An 18773-nucleotide genomic window follows, 5' to 3' on the forward strand; every position below is an offset into this window, starting at 1 on the left:
GTGGTTAATTGACCAACCATTTATTGAGTATTCTGACTGGCCTGAGTGCTTTTCTACACAGTGATCGATGTGTTTGAGAGTAAGGACTTATGTAGGGCTGCACCCCCCTATACTGTAGCATGGTTGGTGATAAAAAGTCAAACCCAATCTAACATTCTTTATTCTCATCAGAAGTTTCATTAGTCACCTTCTCCCGCCCCCCCCCCCCCATTTAACCGTCCATCTTAGATCTGTTATCTTAGTACTTCTGCCACTCTTGGCAATATTCTAAATTCCTTTGTCTTAGTTTATATTCAGGCTTTGTCTTAGTTTATATTCAGGCAAAACCTGAATCTTAGATGAGTATGGAATGGTCTTGACCTGTTCGTAACGGCTAACTAAGCTAGTTTCATTTCAAACGAATTCCTTCAAGTGCAATGCTCCCTCACACAACTATTTGAAAGTTATTTCTATTGGAGGGATTTGATAATAGAAACCCTGTTTTAGGCCTTGGATGCTGGGGGTGCAGGGAGAACCGACTGAGGCTGGCCAAGTTCATGGGAAAGGGCACATGAGCCTGGTTTTCTTCAGGAACAAAGTCCTCTTGGAGGCCTGAGAACTGCTGTTTTCTCACATTTGCTTTTCCCTACGCACCGGTGGGGTGGCACTCCCCTCTCCTAGCGGGTTACATAATGATGCGGGTGAGCATCATGGGCCTTTCTGCCCTTGGACAGCACTTTCTGAAACTGCCCGATTTCCACATGAGAACTGTTTATTCTGGATCGGACTTAATTTGGTCAGCTGAGCTCTCCTGGGCATGGGGAGTTTTTCTTACCCTTGGCCTACTTTTTCTGGTACTAAATATCCTTTTACAGCGTCACCTCGCACTTTGTAAAACAAGTAGTTGAAAGCACTGCTTTCTTTCGCTGTGGGACTACGTCATTCTCGCCGTGCTCCTTGGAAAGCCACAGGCACGGAGCCTTGCGTTGGAAAGGAAGGTTTTGTTCATGTCACAGGATTAGTCAGTTACCTGCCGGGTGCCAGCCTCCCTGACCTCACAGCTCAAAGCCACACTGTTACCCCAGCACACAAGGGTGGTGATGGAAACATTCAAAGCCCACGGAGAGAAAAAGGCACCGGCCCAGCTCCAGGCCCAAGAAGCTCTTACTCACATGCAGTGTCTTCTCTGCCTCTCTTGGTGCTTTGATTTCGTCCCCTCCCCATCACAGTAATAGAAGCAGAAGGAAATCACCACAGTGTCATTAGCCTCACAAACCAACTCATTGTTCCATGTCCTCAGCAACGTGGGAGAAACTAAAAGAGGAAGGAGGAGGAAGAAATGCATGGGGACAAGGTGGACTTCTTTGTAGATGTGCTTCGTTTCCCTCTTCCAACATGGCCCCCGTTTTCTGTGATTGTTACAGTATCTGCCTAACATTGCAGTGAGCATCATACTAGTGTTGCGCCCGAGTCTCAGGACTAGCCCTTGTCTGCTGGTTGGCCGCAGTTTTTCAGTATTTAGTTAATAAAAATGCCATGACAGAGAACTCCATGCACAGAGCTTTTCCTCCTTTTGGATGGAATCGGGAAGCTCTCCTGATAACGATGAAGGGCCATAAAAATGTCCTCTCCTGCTTTATTGACCATGCTTCTTAGAAATGCATCTCTCTCTTGAAGCAGTGAAACAAGTGTCAACATTCAAACACTCCAGGAAGAGCTCCCGTCAGAGTGTGGGAGCTGATACAGTGCAGGTGAGCCTGTCCCAGAGGTCTCAACAAGGAAGGAGCCATCCGTGGTCAGGTGGGGGGAAGGCGGTTTCTCTTCCATCAGAGACGACGTACTCATCTGGGACAGGATTTGATTTGAGCAGTTTCCCATCAAAGAGGGCCTTTGGAAACCTCTAATCGGCCTTCCTTATTTAATTCAGAACACTGGCTCAGAGAGTTCTTTTATTTGACCTGCCCAAGGTCTAGGACTACATTCTGCCTTCACCTTTTGGGGTTCTCCGGACACAGAAATGTCCTAGTAAACGAGGGGAACTGAGGTGGTGAGTGGACTAGGAGCCCGAGGAGAGGTCCGATGTGTGTTCTCTGCGTGTCTTGTCTCCTCTTCCTGTCCCTTTCCTAACTCAGAGGATGAGGCACCGTCCCGAGTAGGGTGGGAAGTGTTCATTGTATTGTGATCCTCCATAGCCTACACATCTGCTAGAAATTTGTTTGATTCCGTTGTTAATATAAAGAATGAAAAATAATGGTAATAGCAAGTGCGTATTCAGAGTTAAGCATGTGTCAGATGCAACGCCAGTTTGAGTATGCAGAATAAGCTACACTTCCTTTTCATATCCCAGTCTGCCATTCATGTCTCGTGCCCCCACTCTGACCCCCAGGAACTCACACCATTCTCTTCACTCTCCTTTGTTCCGCCTGTGGGTTGTGACCCTTTGTCTCCCCGTTACATAAAACTTCCCTTTTCTCCCCTTTAATTCCGGTCAAGGGCACGTACCTTGGTTGGAGGCTTGATCCCCGGCCTTGTTCCAAGCGCATATGGGATACAACCAATCGGTGTGTGTCTCACAATGATGTTTCTCTCTCTCTGTCTCTCCCCCTCCCTTCTCTCTAAAAATCAATGGGAAAATATCCTCGGGTGAAGATTAACAACAACAAAAAATACTCCTTTATCTTCACCTGTTAAGACTTTACCTGGGAATTTCCATTTGGAGGGCGTTCGGGGCAGTGAATGACCTACTGAGGGCTCGGTGTCCATGGGATGGTCTTGTACAAAGAGGCGATTCAGGATCGCTGCCACCGAGGATGGGACAGTGTCACTCCTGTCTCCGCGGTTTCTAGGAAGTGCTGCCGAGTGACTGTTTTCTAGGGCACAGCCCGGAGGGGCAGCCGGAAAGGCTACTGTTCAAATTCTCCACTGGCCTACTTGGACCTCGCCATTCCCCAGAGCCGACGACACCGGGCTCCTCGGGTAAAGTTTATCAGAAAAATTTTTTTAATCTCATGGATTAGGTGAAATATAAATGAAAACCCAGATGTCAGCTGTCAGTGGACTTCTCAAATATACAGCTACGGCCTTCCTGCTTGTAAACTACATGAAGAAAAAGTGAGTTTTACCCAAATTTAAGCGAATCAACACAGCCCGGGTGGCACCGTCTTCTGGGTCTCCACTTTGCCAGGAAGAGTAAGTTAGATGATCAAGTGTCCTCCAGCCGAGGCCGCTTCCAGCATCGCCCACAATCGCATCACAGTTGCTTCTCATTGACCAGCCCCCTAACCTAACTTCTGGTGAAAGCCAAGGAAAACACATTCTCATGGTACAGTGGGGCCTTGACTTATGAGTGTCCCGACTAATGAGTTTTTTGAGATACGAGCCGTCTCTCGGCTGATTTTTTGCTTTGAGTTGCGAGCTAAAATTCGGGTTACGAGCTAGCTTCAGATACCCCACCGCTAGTTGGCGCAGCGAATGTCACAGTGAACGCCACAACATCAGCCCAGCATCACGTGTCTCACTCGTTCACTTTTTGATTTGACATACGAGTAATTTGAGTTACAAGCTCCGTCACGGAACGAATTAAACTCGTAAGTCAAGGCCCCACTGTAGCTGGTTTTGGACTGAGGGCCGAGTTTTGTTGGAGACCAACGCGACTGTGACTGGGCCCTGGAGGAAGGGGAAGGGGCGGCTTGTTGGGTTTGGAGACACATCACTGAATTTACAGCTTAGGGCCACGCAGACACAGAGATGCCCAACCCAGAATGAACTTCCTAAAACGCAGCACCCAGACGGCCACTTACCTGCGGGAAGCCCTCCAAAGGCTTCTCTGGCCTTTTAGATCAAGTCCACGACCCCTGGCCAGGCTGGCAGGGACCCCCATCCTGACGTGGCCTTATTTTCCAGCCTCATGTCTTGCCCATCCTTCCTTGCCATTTACATTCCGGGCACATCACAGAACACTCCCACAGAACACCCGCTGCTCCCAAGTCCCTGCCTATGCTGCTCTCCTAGGTCCGAAAGGCCTTCCTATCTTACAAACTCTTCCTCACCCCCTGCACCCCGAAACTATCGCCTAGACCAGGTGTGGGCAAACTTTTTGACTCAAGGGCCACAATGGGTTCTTAAACTGGACCGGAGGGCCGGAACAAAAGCATGGATGGAGTGTTTGTGGGAACTAATATAAATTCAAAGTAAACATCATTACATAAAAGGGTACGGTCTTTTTCTTTTTAGTTTTATTCATTTCAAACGGGCCGGATCTGGCCCGCGGGCCGTAGTTTGCCCACGGCTGGCCTAGACTCTGGTCTCAGCGTAGACTCCCAGGAAAGAGTCATCTACTCATCTCTGTCAAGAACTTGACCATGATGTGGTTGAACACACCCTGGCTTACCCTTGACCTGGCCCTCTTCACCTGCTGTGGTAACTGTCTGTCTCCTCCTGCTGAACAGCAAGCACCAGGAACTGTGTGTGGGGTGCCCACTATGCGTGTACATAGTAGGCACCAAGAACCTGACTGGGAGAGGAAGGACTTAAAATGCAGTATGAGGGACTTGGGTTCGTCTTAAGAGTGACCTCGCAGGGGAAGTAGCCAAAGATGTGAAAATCCTGGGTGTGTGAGGCCAGCGTGAGCCTGTGGCACGATGTTAAAGTCCTCAGGGTTTGTGGCTGCCTGGGACAGGTCTAGGACACTGGGCATTTGGGTGATTTTTAGACTTGGGGACCATCGGCCCTTCAGAGTAAAAAACACAAGGTTCCTTCGTCCATCTCCATGAACTGGTGCTGAGGCAACGCTTTGCACAGGCCCTGAAACAAAATGAGAAAAATAAAACTGGTACAAATCAGTTCATTGTTTGATTAAAAGGATCCTCCTTTACCCTGACCCTATGCTCTTCCCATATTTTGGTATTAAAATGTCTTTGTAGGAAGTGCCCAAACTTTCTAGCCATATTGTGGAGCAGGGATGGAAGATGGGCGGGCAGTAGAAACTTGACCCCTATTCTACACCATCCTAAAACAGAAATTCCAGGTGGATAAAATCCTAAATGTGAAGGGCCAACTGAGAAACTTCCAGAAGATTATAGAGAATATTCTCATGACCGTGAGGTAGAGAAGGGTTCCTTCTCACCATAAGAGTAATGATAACTTTGACATTAAGAACTCTACTCATCAAAAGACACCATCAAGCATGAAGATGTCACAGAGTGAGATATTTAGAACACACATAATTAACAAAGAAATAGTATCCAGAAAAAAATATATATACATACTCATAAAATAAAAACTGAAGCAAATAAGAAACAATTAACCCAATAGAAAAATAGGTAAAAGACTTCAATAGGCATTTCATAAAATGGTCAGTAAATAAACAAAGTACTCAACCTCGTTAGTACTCCAGGACAGCGGTCGCCAACCTTTCGGACCTCATGGACCACCAGTTGGTGACCGCTGCTCCAGGAGATACAAATTGAAACTCACAATGAGATACTACTTCACCCGCACCTGATCAGCCCAAATTTAAATTCCTGGTGATACCAAAGCATTGGAGACCATGTGGAGCCATGGCTTTCTGATGCCATGCTGGTGGGAGGGCGCAATGGTAGCCCCACTTTGAACAGCAAGTTGGCATGAACTAAAAAGATCTAAGATGTACATATTCCCATGTGAATACCTGAGAAATGTGCACAGGGGGTGGGATCAGCCTCGAGTCCTCGGCCATTCCGTATGCTGCTTCCTTCGGAAGCTGGCGCTGCCGTCCGATGGGGAAGCAGGCCAGAGCCGCCCCCACCACCCACGGGAAGGGGACTTCTCGAAAGACAGGTCAAGTACGACTGTATGCAGGACAAATTGGATAATTTTATTCTCATTTTTCTTTAAAATAAAGATACAGTTTTACAATTCAGTATGATTAGATGCAATTTATAATTTTAACATTTTTTTTAAATAAATGACAATAGAAACAAAGAACTGCTACAAATGATAAATCTTACTAGCGCGAAGAGAGAAACTACCTTTTGGATCAAACACGTGCCACAGCTAAACCTCCTTGGAAAACTTTCTAAGATTTCTAAGCGAAACTTCCCTAGAAAGGGTTTGTGGGAAGCCTGGACTCTCAAATCTTGAAACTATTTTTGTGAGCACCTGACCCCTTACCAACTTGTTAATCAAAAGCTTCCTACATGTAGGAGCCCATGACCGAGTGCCCTGAAACAGGTAAGTCTTGATCCTATTTTTCCAGCTATAAGTCATTCATGTTTCAAGCAAACAAAGTATGTTCTAAGCACAGAAGCTTTCTAAAAACTTCAATTACCTTCTCTGGCTCAGTACCTGACTGAAATGTTCAAATGTTCATGTCTCACACACACACACAGACACACACACACACACACAAAGTTTGAGCAGCATACCGTGTGTGTGAGAAGCTGATGAAAAATAAGATTGGAAAATCCCCTAAATTGTGTCCCATTTACATGATTTAAATATATAGTTTCTATATCTTTAATTAATATAAGTAAAAAGGTAAACTTTAGAACAGCACAGAAATACAAATGCATTAGTTTTACAAAATATATTCAACCCCTTATACGTGCACAATCTTTTAATTTTGGAGTTACAATACAAGGGACCTCGTTTCTTCTCCATATGAAAGCAGGAAGTCACCTGCACAAAGTTATTTACATGGAAAGAACAAAAATCGACATTCCTTTTCCTTGTCCTGGACAACTATGTATGGAATGTTGGAAATGATGAAAAGACCATCGCAATGTTCGTGAAGTTCAAAGACTTGCGATGAGAAACCTGCTAGTGGCATCTTGAACTCCAGGGCGTGACCACCACCTTCTAGAAACCAGGCTTGCGTCTCTGTCACGCGGAAAGGCTGCCACAGAACCGGGGGAAAGGCCACAGCAGCAGGGCATGCAAACGTTCGAATGTGGATGCCATTCCAAGTCCCGACCAAATCCCCCCTAAAATGACAGGCACCATTTAGCCGCTACCATCTGCGCAGGCTACTTTCCCAAACTGCGGAAGCGATACATGAGGTTGGGGATCCGTCCGTTGGCCTGGCCTCGTACAGAGCTGAGGCCCCCCAACGCATCACCCGGCTGGGACGGAGCAGGACCACTGGCTGTAACTTCCACAAAACACAAAACAAACACAAAACCTGCCTGCCAGGAAGACAACGTTACAGCTTCCCTTTAAACTTGTCACCAGCAGATTAAGATGTTAACTTCTCTGTGAAAGAATTCTTATAACCTTTAGCGAAGGAAACACTGCTCTCAAAATACTTCCATTCAGATTTTTTAGTACCTTGCTCCTCAGCCTTGCAAGACTTCTCACTTCTCCTCTCTCTTCCTAATTTGCTTTTCTCCTTGCCTTTCCAAACTAAATTATTCTCCAAAAAAAGTTCAATGCTTAATATAGAACTCGGGAAGCAAGGTAAGGTTGTGGAAATCACGCCACACAGTCTGGTTTGCTGCCCACGGATATTGCTGCCATGTTTCGTTTTTAAAGTACATTTTAACTGATTTCAGAGAGGAAGGGAGAGAAACATCAGTGATGAGAGACTCACTGATTGGCTGCCTCTTGCACGCCCCCTACTGGGGATCTAGCTGGCAACCTGGGCATGTGCCCTGACGGGAATCCAACCGTGACCTCCTGGTTTACAGGTCTACGCTCAACCAATGAGCCACACCAGCTGGACAGCTGCCATGTTTCTTATAGCAAAAAAGGAGATGGGGATTGTTTTAAGGCTTGGGGGCCGATAGATCACTAATGGATTTGGAAACAGACAAGTCATACTGGTTATAAGAACCAAATGCAAATGCCAAGTAACTCTAAGCCTTACGTGCAATTTTCCCTGTTCACCTAGTCCAAGACACAGTCACTCTAACTCTTATATTCCTTGCCTACCTCACTGTCATTACAGTGCCTCGTAGGAATCAAAGTATGCCAGGGACTTTTCCCGAACATCATTTTGAAGTCACCTAGACAAACAGTGAGGCCACCACCAGATGCAGCCTGTGTAATGGCACACCTGGCAAAGGCCTGGCTGACCGAGGCCTCCTTACAAATACTCGGCTCTTAAGACACCAAAGGGCTAGAACAAGCACGGCCAACCCACACACACACCCTTCCCAGCGACATGTCCGAAAGATGGCCCGGTGTCGGCTCCTACGGCTCACAGAGCCCGTGCCTGAAGGGAGGTTACCGCTTCTGGGCTGGAGCCTGCAGCCCAAGCCCCAAGCGCCGGACGAGTGGCCAGGCTTCCTGCCGTCAGCCCTGCTGGCTGCCCCAGGGCCCCTGCCTACAACGTACAGCCTCCGCTCCCTGAAAACCCCCACCCCACCCCCAGAACCTGAAGGAAAGAGTACGGTCTTTTGACCATTTCTACGACAACAGTTCTACCTTCTGCAATATTCATCTCATGTTGAAATGCTGAAAGCTAGTTAAAGGACCACTTTGAACTCTTCACTGGAAACATTAATAGAAAGTTCATTGAAGGTGGATATTGAATGGGGAACACGTGGTACGAGAGCAAAGTTAGATTTCATGTAACTGTATTTCAGTGTGAGTCCAAAGGTGATTGGCTACTTTTGAAGGGTGAGAGATGGGAATTGACCCCAATCACACAAACCATACAAAGTGAGGATGAGTCCACGGCGGCCCGGCTCCTCCCTGAGAGGGAACAAGCCTGCACAATACCCTGTCTCTCCAACCAATGACATGGCCTCGTGAAACGAGATGCGGTGTGAGGAGGGATTCTTTGTAGTCTCAGCGCAACGCTGACTAAAGTACCTTTGAAGGGTTTGTTGGTTTTACTTCTCTTCAAGTACTATTTCCTGAGAAGGTAAACTTTCCTGGCGGAAGTGGAATTAATGGAGTTTTCACAATAAGCCCTTTAATTTATCATCACTGAATTTTTTTTTAATGAAACACTTTAATTTTTTATTGCATTTATTGGGGTGACATTGGTTAATAAAATTCTATAGGTTTCAAGTGTACAATTCTATAATACATCACCTGTATGTTGCACTGTGTGTTCATCACCCCACGTCAAATGGAAATATGTTTTTAGATTTGCTGAACTTGTGTTGAAACACAAACTGTAAAATTTAGGAACATCCCGATTATGTCCTATGACTATTTCAGATGCCCTACAAGGACTTACATGACATAAACATTTCCTAAGGGGTAAGTCAAACATAACTGAGTGCCATCCTTAATTAGGCCCCTACCTTTCCCAATACTCTTTATATCACATGTAGATTATGCTCACTATGTATTTTCCAAGTACCCTTTGTTACTGAGAAAGCGGTCTGTCCCCTGTACGTACTCCCTGAGAACACCCATCCCATGTCCCCGCGGAAAGCAAACGAGAGCTGAGCACGGCAGACACGAGGTCCAGGTGTGTGAAGCTCTGCGGCACACAGCACACACGTGCACGTCTGACATGAAACCAGGAGTCCTCTACGAAGCAGGACTGATGTCACGGCTGGGGCTTTCTTGTCCTGCTTCGTGCTTTCCTAAATGTGAGCTAAGATGAGATTTCTATTTACTATTTACAGATCATCCTGCTTTCCTTTTAAAAATTCTTTTCGATGGGATTGATTACAGGATTTTCCACCGGGGAAGTAGGAAAGCCAAGCGCCTGGAAAAGCTTACGAAGAATAAGACTAAGGAAAAACGTCAGGCCTGTAAACACCCCATGGAAAACTGTTCGAAAGGAGAAATAGAAGGCACAAACCTTGGATTAAAAATGCTTGTAAGAGGTTACAACGTGACTAGAGTTGACAGAAGGAATACCTAGGTGTTCTAGAGTCTTGCCCTAAATACAGATTCGTGTTCAACTGCTCCGACACCGCGGGACCCGTCACTCCGCTGTTTCTCTGCACAACTGCTTGGACGATCGGAAGAGGCGGAGAAGCACAGTGACATCCGTGGGCCTCAGAGCCAGGGTCAGGGCCGGGAAAGAACACATTACACGGGAAGCAAACAAGCGTCCTCAGAACCCACGCCTGTGACTGTCACGTTTCCGGGAGGAAGCCAATTGATAATTTGTAGGTAGAAAACCAACCAACCAAGAAAAAAAAAAAATCATCAGAGAACTCAGCAAAAATAATAACCAAGGGCTAGGTAGTACGGGCCCTTAACTTTATAAGCATATTTTAGGGCCAACTTTAGAGAAATTAAAATACTATTACAACAATTTTAACACTAATAAATTACAATGATCATCCAACTATTCAAATATCAAAACAGAACAAAATTTACATACGTAAAAACTTTCCTAAAGTAAACAAGTGTGCGTGGTCAGAACTGGGAATACCATTGGAAGGGACACGGCGTGTTTTGATCAGGCTCAGACTGAAATAAAAGTAGTCGATTCAAACCCCAACCTGGAGAGCCATCCCTGCTGTGGTTGTGACTGAATCCTTTCAGCATCCTGTGACATTCATTCAGACAGAGGGCGACCGTCCGACCATCCATGTAAACAGTTCGACATGTCGGTCCCCGGCTGTGGACCTGTGGCTGATGGAGAACAGCCTGGGGACCCTTTAAACTCAGCCACCTCTGGGCCTGCTCAGGGCTTCCCGCTGGGCGGCTCCGGGAGGCTCTGGGGGGTGGAACTGGTGAAGGTGGAAAGCCAGGAGGACATGGCTGTCTTTGCGCTGGAAAGAGCTCCTCCCACGGACTGGCCTGGAAGGAAAGGAGGGAGAAACAAAAGGAAAAACGCCTTCACTTTTGTTAAGAGGCAGTGAAAGAAGGACCAATGCTGATGAATAAATGTTATTTACGGTAAGGCATCAATATGTTAACGATTACTAAAATGCCATTTAAATTTCTAGTTTCAAAACAATCCCTTTCCACGCTTGTCGAGTAGGAGACAGGACAATTTCTGGGTGGAAGAGCCTACCAGCTTCTAAGCATTGCGAAGGCACCCAGCAAACTCTCTCCTTAGAACCCGCTGTGCGTGGCCGGTGGTTCTCAGCACTGGTTGTGCGTCAGGACCACACTGAGAGCTGAAATAGCCCCACCTGCTCTCTGTCCCCAAATCCAAGCAGATCACTGATAACCACATACACAGGAAGAGCGGGGGGCCGCTGTAGGAAGTTCGCTTGTCATCAAAAAAGACATTGCATTCAATGACGACATCCAGAACCCAGGCTGCCTCAGGCCTGTTTAGTTTTAAAGAACATTATCTCAGAAGTTGACGCTCAAGTGAAATTATTAAGTTGCAGCACATACTCCCACTATTCTTGGAGATGGGGGAGCGGACGTGGAGAACTGACCTTAGAATTTACACATCAGCTACAGCATCACTAAAAATTGACAACTGACTCATAAACCTACGCTGAAGTAGAATTTTTCTACTAAAAAATGAGAATGAAAAATAAGTCAAATGCATAATGTTGTACGGAAGAAAATGCTAATATATCTAATTCCGTTCCCTTGTAACAAAATGAACCTAGTGAGAGGGCTTTGTGCTCCATGTTTGTCTTCTTTTATTTTTTTTTAAATATGTTTTTATTGATTTGAGAGAGAGAGAGAAACATCAGTGAGAGAGAACCATTGATCGGCTGCTTCCTGCACACCCCCTACTGGGGATTGAGCCCACAACCCGGGCATGTGCAACGCTCAACCAACTGAGCCAGACCGGCCAGGTCTCCGTGTTTGTCTTCTAAGACGAGTAGGTGTTCAGACGTTAGAGCTATGAGGACCCTGCACAGGGATCACCCAGGTCTGGGGCTCCTGAACTGTGTTCAATGAGGGTTAGTCAACCTCTCTCAGGAGCTAAGTAAGGAGATGGGCCCTGTTTTTACATATGGATGTGACACAGCAAATGTAAATAATTGGTGAATCTGAGATCATTAGGAGTTCCTTGTACAGTGTTGTACCACTTCCTTTAAGTTTGAAATTATATAAAAATAAAAGGTAGAAATACAAGAAAGAAGGGACAAGAAACTTCTTTAGAATGGACATGAAACAATCTTCAAAACTTTTACATAAAAAGTGCTGGGAGCAGAAGCGTGTGTTCAGCACACCCCTCGTCTGGCTTTGGAAGCAGGGTGCTGGCCTCACTGACCGAGTCAGGGAGTATTGCCTGATCCACCACTTTTCGAAAGAGTTTGTATAAAGTCAATATAATTCCTTAAATGTTTGAGAAGACTTGTAGGTAAAGCCATCTGGGCCTGAATTAAATTAAAAACCTTGCAGCAAGGTTTTTAATATTTAATTCCATTTATTTAATAGGTAATAGGGCTATTCAGATTTTCTTTTTTAAATATATTTTTATTAATTTCAGAGAAGGGAGCGGGAGAGAAAGATAGAAATATCAATAATGAGAGAGAATCATGGATGGAGCCTGCAACCAGGGCATGTGCCCTTGATTGGAATCGAACCCGGGACCCTTCAGTCCCCAGGCTGATGCTCTCTATCCACTAGCCAAACTGGGTAGGGCCAGGTATTCTATTTCTTATTGAGTCACTGATTGATAAGACTATTTCAATTGAGTCTTTCAAAAGAATTTGTATTATTTCATCTAAGTTGTCAAAAAATTGGCATAAAGTTATTCACAAAAGTCCTTTAATTTTTGTAAGGTCTACAGTGATGGCTCCTCTCTACTATTTATAAAGGACTATGGGCAGATCTGGGGGAAAATTCCACCGAAGCTTGAATCCTGGTAGCAGAACAGTGAACTCATCAGAAAACCTGTCACTCCCATCAGATGTGGCAAAATGTGCTTAACTCTGATACTATCTGGTGCCAGGACATGTTTTTAAACAAGTAAGACAAAAATTAAAAAAACCAACAACAAACAAACCCCTGTATTTGACTATGGGAATCATTTGTGTTATTATGTGATTCACAGACCTCTACAAGTTTACATCTTTATCGACAACATATGAGAGCACAGAGGAGATCAGTTATCCTTCCAGCCTGTCCCTGGCCAAGGTGTGCCTTACCAACAGCTTTTCCTGTCTGGACAACATTCCGGCTGGTGGTGACCATGACGTTTCCAATTTTTTTGCCGCGTTCACTGTTTTGAACAGAACTGAGTGAAGGAAAGAAGTGTTAAATACAACTTAAGTAAACCTCCTCTCTCACACACACATCACTCTATCACCACCCCCCAACTGAGAATTACTGAGAAAAGAAGCTAAATTATTATCTGTTATCCATCAATTAATGTAATGAAGCATGTGAATTTTCAGTAAAATACTAAAAGAACATGCAGATGCATGGCCAACTCCCCCGACAGGATTTGCAGCAGTGACTTCAGGATAAAAACGGCAGATCCTGCGCTTCGTTCACACCCGTCTCCGGGAAACAGCAGTGTTTTCGCTCTGAGACGCACACACTGCTGAGCGGCAGGCTGCTAGGCGTGTGTTTGGTTACTATTTGAAGCCCACGTCTATCAAGTGCAGAGAAACAATTCCCAATTAGCCACGACACACATGGCACAGACTCAGACGTCAGAACCGTCCTGGTATTTTTCTCGAAATACTCACTGTGAGAATCGGAGCTTCATGTCGGACACCGAGTACTGGCCTTGGAAAGGGTGGCTGCAAAACAAAGCTCCCGTTCAGACCCTGAGTGTCCCACCAGGAGAGCCACAAAGCAGAGTTACCCAGGGGGCAGCAGTAAGCCTCGCAGGGGAGGCCTCTGAGCGTAGCATCCATGGGGCTTGGACCCCAGCTCCCCGCCAGCAGTTAGGGGAGCCCCTCTGAGCTTATTTCCTCCCACATGAAATAGGTGTTTTTTCTAGGCTGGGGGTGGGAGGGTTGTGTTAGTGATGTTGATTTATTTGGTTGGGGTAGGGCCCAAGCATTAACATTTTTTAAAAGCTCCCAACAGCCTTAGCCTGTTTGGCTTGGTGGATAGAGCATCGGCCTGCGGACTGAAGGGTCCCAGGTTCGATTCCGGTCAAGGGCACATGCCCAGGTTACGGGATTGATCCCCAGTAGGGGACATGCAGGAGGCAGCCAATCAATGATTCTCTCTCATCACTGATGTTTCTCTCTCTCTCTCCCTCTCTCCTTCCTCTCTGAAATCAATAAATATATATACACTAGAGGCCCGGTGTACGGATTCATGCACCAGTGGGGTCCCTTGGCCTGGCCTGTGCCCTCTTGCAATCCAGGACCCCTCAGGGGATGTTGAATAGCCGGTTTTGGCCTGATCCCCACAGGCCCGATCCAGATAGGAGGGAGCCTGATCCTGTGCATTGAGTGTCTGTCCCCTGGTGGTCAGTGAGCGTCATAGCAACCGGTCGATTGGTTGTTTGGTGGCTTAGGCTTTTATATATATAGATATATTTTTTTAAAAAGCTGCCCGGGACAGTCAGGGTGGAGTCAGTGACTTAGGCCATGGCCATGGACTGCACCTTGATTCTGGCCATCTTATAAACATGTGCCATTGGTCAGACAAAGATGTAGACAGACCAGTAAAATCTGTACTTTCTGTTAGAAAAGCAGCTCAAAATACGGGTCTTAAAAATATGCAAAAGGCAAAAAGTATATATGTAAATTATCAGGCAACATAACCAAAGATCCCTATAAAAAGCATCAATAAGTATCCAAATTCTTATCTCCTACTCAGGAGCCTCTCTGTCAATGTCTAACACAGAAAGTGACCCTAGTGAAATCCACAGCAAATTATATAAACATCAAAGGGCCACTTCTGGCTTTTCAAATGGCAAATTTCTTTATTGTCCATATGAAGCATATTAGTAAGTTCTCTTTTTTTCTTGAGAGATGACTTAATCATTCTGGACAGTCTTGGGAAGCAATGTTTTAGGATGAACCATGCCTGGTGCTTATTAGGGGAAGTTGGAGGACTGCCTTCTCCGATCTGGGGGTTGAAGACAGGCTTTCACAGAACTCAGATCTTACAGTTGAATTTGGGGAACATGTTGAAACTCTGCTGACCGTCATATCTGCATAATTTCCCTACATGCATATTTCAGGTCCTTCTTCTGCTTTCTCTTCAATCTAAATAAACTCGATTTATTTACACATTTTAAAAAGGACTGTTTTACAATCTTTAAAAACCTATTCCAGCTAAACCTCTATGGACTTGTGATAAAACCTGCCACCCTGGCGAAAGACTCGAACAGGTTAAGGGTGCCCCAGGGGAAGGGCCGGCCACAGGCTGGCTGAGGACCTCGGGAGACCCCACCCCACCAGCACTGCCACAGCAATGCCACCAGCAGACAAGCTCACATCTGTTTCTCCTCCTCACTCTTTAGAATACAGACCTGGTGGTCGGTGAGGGAGAAGACTCTGAACTCTTAGCCCTTCCATTTAATGCTATTAACATGGTTTTGCCTTTTAATTCTCTGTTTTCATCACATTCAAAAGGCAATATAGGTTTCTGCTCTAGCTCAGTATGATGACTACATTGACCCAAATCGGTGCTGACCCTGGTCACTTCTGTGGATAAATGATATAAAGTTTAACAGACATGCTCCCCACAACCCTGCCCCACCACCTCATCCGTGCAGTTGCTCCTCAAGTTCCTGTGACATAAACATCTGGATTTTCTGTGTGAGAGGGAATGTCCTTTCAACACTGCGGACGTCATCATACCCCCAGTCTGGCTAAGTTAACCCTCACTCCCAAATAACATGGTGGTAGCCCTGGCTGGTTTGGCTCAGTGGTTGAGCATCGGCCCTTGGACCAAAGGGTCCAGGGTTCAATTCCTAGTCAAGGGTTTGTACCTGGTTTGCAGGATCCCCCCTTCCCCACCCCCGGTCGGGGAATGTGTGGAAAGGGAGGGAGGAGAGGGAGAGAGAGACAGAGAGAAACATCAATGTGAGAGAGAGACACATCGATTGGTTGTCTCCTGCGTGTGCCCAGACTGGGGCCAGGAATGGAGCCTGCAACCAAGATACATGCACGTGACCAGAAATTGAACCCTTCGGTGCTTGGGCCAACGCTGTAACCAATGAGCAAAACTGGCCAGGGTAGGATAGGGTTCCTTTGTACTGGGCAATAAATGAATCGTTCTGTGCTCTACCTATGAGTCTTGGAGGATGTGCTTACTTCGGATTTATTTCCGCGAGTGCTGGGTGCCGGTTGCTGTTCCAGACCCTGTAGTTGTGAGTGTTCTTCCACGCCATCACGAAGGCCGTCCCGTAGTCCGCGAGCACCTTTTCATTATCTGTCAAGTGAATGTGTGAAAGCTGAGCTGCACTGTAGCCGGTCAGGGGTGTGAAGATGAACAACCAAAAAGGGTAAAGGACCAGTTTCACCCCCTCTGCCCTCCTGCTCTCTGGGGGAGTCTACCAGATGTCAGGAAATCAGGTCTAGCACCAAACGTCCTGTTAGAGGCTGTGTGGTCTTTGGCAAGTCACTTAGCATGGAGAACGCCATTTCCCTAACTGGAAAAGAAGGGGGCGGGCCCAGAGATCGTCCAAGGCTCCTTACAACGCCAAGATCGGTGCCGTTCTCCTTCCCAAGGTCAGGAGGCACACTGTTATTTATTAAACAAACGGCAGGCCGGACACTGAGCCAATGTTCTGATGTTTACATAGGGAGGAGGCAAGTAGGGCATCTTTTATCTGGGCACAAAGTCACTGTTCCTAAGAAAAAAATTACAATGAATGCACAAATTGGCTCTTTTAGCCACTATTTTCTCTCCTTTAGACTCTGTCTTGCTATTTGGTGAAACTCACTCCAGAGTTTCCATGCATTTTGCTGTCAATATACTTAACACAACAAGGGAATTTTCGTATTTAATGTTTAAAACTTTTAGGCTTTATCAGTATCATGGGAGAGTTTCAATGCAGGCATTTCTTCTACTTGGAAGGATAGAAAAGGCTTGGAGAACAGACTCCAATGGCCATTGCTTCATATTTAATTGCAAGTTGCTTGCTTTGAAGGTGAAAGGTGATGTTTGTTGCTGGGGAAGGAAGAGAAAGGTACATACAGTTCCATGTGCGGCAGGGGAAGTTCTTTTAAGAACATATTCCCCAAACAGGGCATAGGCCTGAGTGTCCTTTAGCAGCACGGAGCTGAGCCGGGCGACGAGGCTTTAAATACCCGCTCAGCCTCTTGCCAGGTGTGAGCGAGCTGATGAAATCACTTTCTGTACAGTGAGGATGGCAAGGTGTGTGCCCCCAGGCCTGCTGTGAGGATGACGTGGCTTGGTAGGTGTAAAGAGCTCAACACAGATCCCTGCACATATGAAATGTGCCCCCCCCCACCCCCCCTAAAGAAAGCAAGCTGGCTCCTATCAGTTAGTTTTTACAGCTCCCTGGGCAAATGTTTTTAAGGTAAATGACTGGTGGGGGACTGGGGTTTTCTGACTAGAGTCCTGCATGATCCTGGGTTACAGGCCTGGATTTGGGCGTCTCAGCTGCTGTGTTTGTAGAAGAGGCGGACGTTTAAAAACATCCCGCCAACAAATAAGAACTTGCTCCGAAGCTTCCTTTCCAGTGAAGGGCACTCGGGAGCCTGGGTGTAAACCCCACACACACCGTGAGGAGCGAACTTAGGCGGTGGTGGTGGTGGTGCCGGTGGGTGGCTGATTTGGTAAAAAACTTGCTGACGTGACGATGTGAATGTCCTCAATGCCACCGTAGAACACACTCAGACGTGGTTAAGCTAGTACATTAGATTATGTGTATTTCACAATGAAAAACAAAAGCAGTGGTAGAGATAATGGGGGGGGGGGGGGGGGCAAAACAAAAGCTCAACACTTTGAATAACAAAGACAACAAAATCTACCGACCATCTACCGGTGCCCACGGTAGAGAGCTCATTGCCCGGGCTTTGCTCAGGCTTTTTATACCTTTTTCTCTTCCCTGTGGGGCATGAGGTCGGTTTTACACAGGAGTGATTCGGTGTTTCCCGGCCCCTTTGCTGCAATGAGATTGTATTTCGCACATAATAGACGTTAGGATGTGACAGTGGGGAAGCGGCGGCGGCCTCACCTAGCTGCAGCGTGGCGGCCAGCAGCGCGTGGATGTAGACCGCGAACTGCGCTCGGATCCACTCGTCGCCCCCCTCCCAGCCCGTGCCGTCCAGGAAGACGTCGTCGCGGTTCTCGGTCACGTGCTTCACCAGGTAGTCGGCGAACCTGAGGTCGGCCGTGGTGGGGCTGAGCAGCTTCCTCAGCTCGGGGTCCTGGACCTGGATCAGCGCCTCTTCCACCTGCAGGGCACCAGGCACAAGTCAGCGCGGCGCTCACGCGGTTCCCAAGCGACCACTGGCCCGGCTGGGGTGGCTCAGTGGTTGAGCATCGCCCTTTGCACCAGGAGGTCCCGGTGGGATTCCTGGTCCGGGCACATGCCGGGGTTGCAGGCTCGATCCCCAGTGTGGGGCGTGCAGGAGGCAGCTGATGAGTGATTCTCTCTCATCATTGAAGTTCCTATCTCTCCCTTCCTCTCCCATCAATAAAAAGTATGTTAAAAAAAAAAAAAAAAAGCAACCACTGGGAAGTTGGAGCCGGCAATAAAAAATACCAGTAACAGCATTCTCAAAAGGTGAATCTAAGAAAGAGACGGGCTTTCACACAAGCATTTTTCTTTCTATACTTAAAAAGTACTCGTTTTCTATTTTCAGAAAACATGCATAAGTATTTAATTTTGAATTATAAAAGGAATTCATGTTGATTGTACTATTTGGGGAAGTGTGAGTCACCTTTATTGCACAATCAGAAATGAGTGCAATTAAGGGGAATTTCTAATTTTTTTCTTTGAGTGCACAGATACTCTGGAATATTTTTATCAACTAACTTCAGGAACTGAATGTTACTAATGCTGCCTCAACAGCTCCGTGGTGCTCCCACCT

General features: G+C 46.5%; 1 protein-coding gene across 5 annotated transcripts in view; it reads right to left on the reverse strand.

Annotated features, from left to right (window-relative positions):
- Positions 1–6458: 6458 nt before the first annotated feature.
- AVL9 (AVL9 cell migration associated) overlaps positions 6459–18773 on the reverse strand; it is a 37683-nt gene continuing 25368 nt past the window's right edge. For 3 of the 5 annotated variants that reach the window (XM_023751058.1, XM_014452772.2, XM_023751059.1), the window contains 5 exons: positions 17915–18134; positions 16023–16140; positions 13488–13541; positions 12942–13030; positions 6459–10674 (listed from right to left, as the gene is read on the reverse strand). In XM_023751058.1, coding sequence (XP_023606826.1) covers positions 10559–10674; positions 12942–13030; positions 13488–13541; positions 16023–16140; positions 17915–18134 — 597 coding nt within the window. In that variant the 3' untranslated portion in view covers positions 6459–10558. Of the gene's footprint in view, positions 10675–12941; positions 13031–13487; positions 13542–15996; positions 16141–16415; positions 16882–17914; positions 18135–18773 lie in introns of those variants that run through there. The other 2 variants (XR_002828379.1, XM_023751060.1) reach the window with 2 other exon arrangements.

Source organism: Myotis lucifugus, unplaced genomic scaffold (genome assembly GCF_000147115.1).
Source record: "Myotis lucifugus unplaced genomic scaffold, Myoluc2.0 scaffold_18, whole genome shotgun sequence".
Classification (NCBI taxonomy): domain Eukaryota; kingdom Metazoa; phylum Chordata; class Mammalia; order Chiroptera; family Vespertilionidae; genus Myotis; species Myotis lucifugus.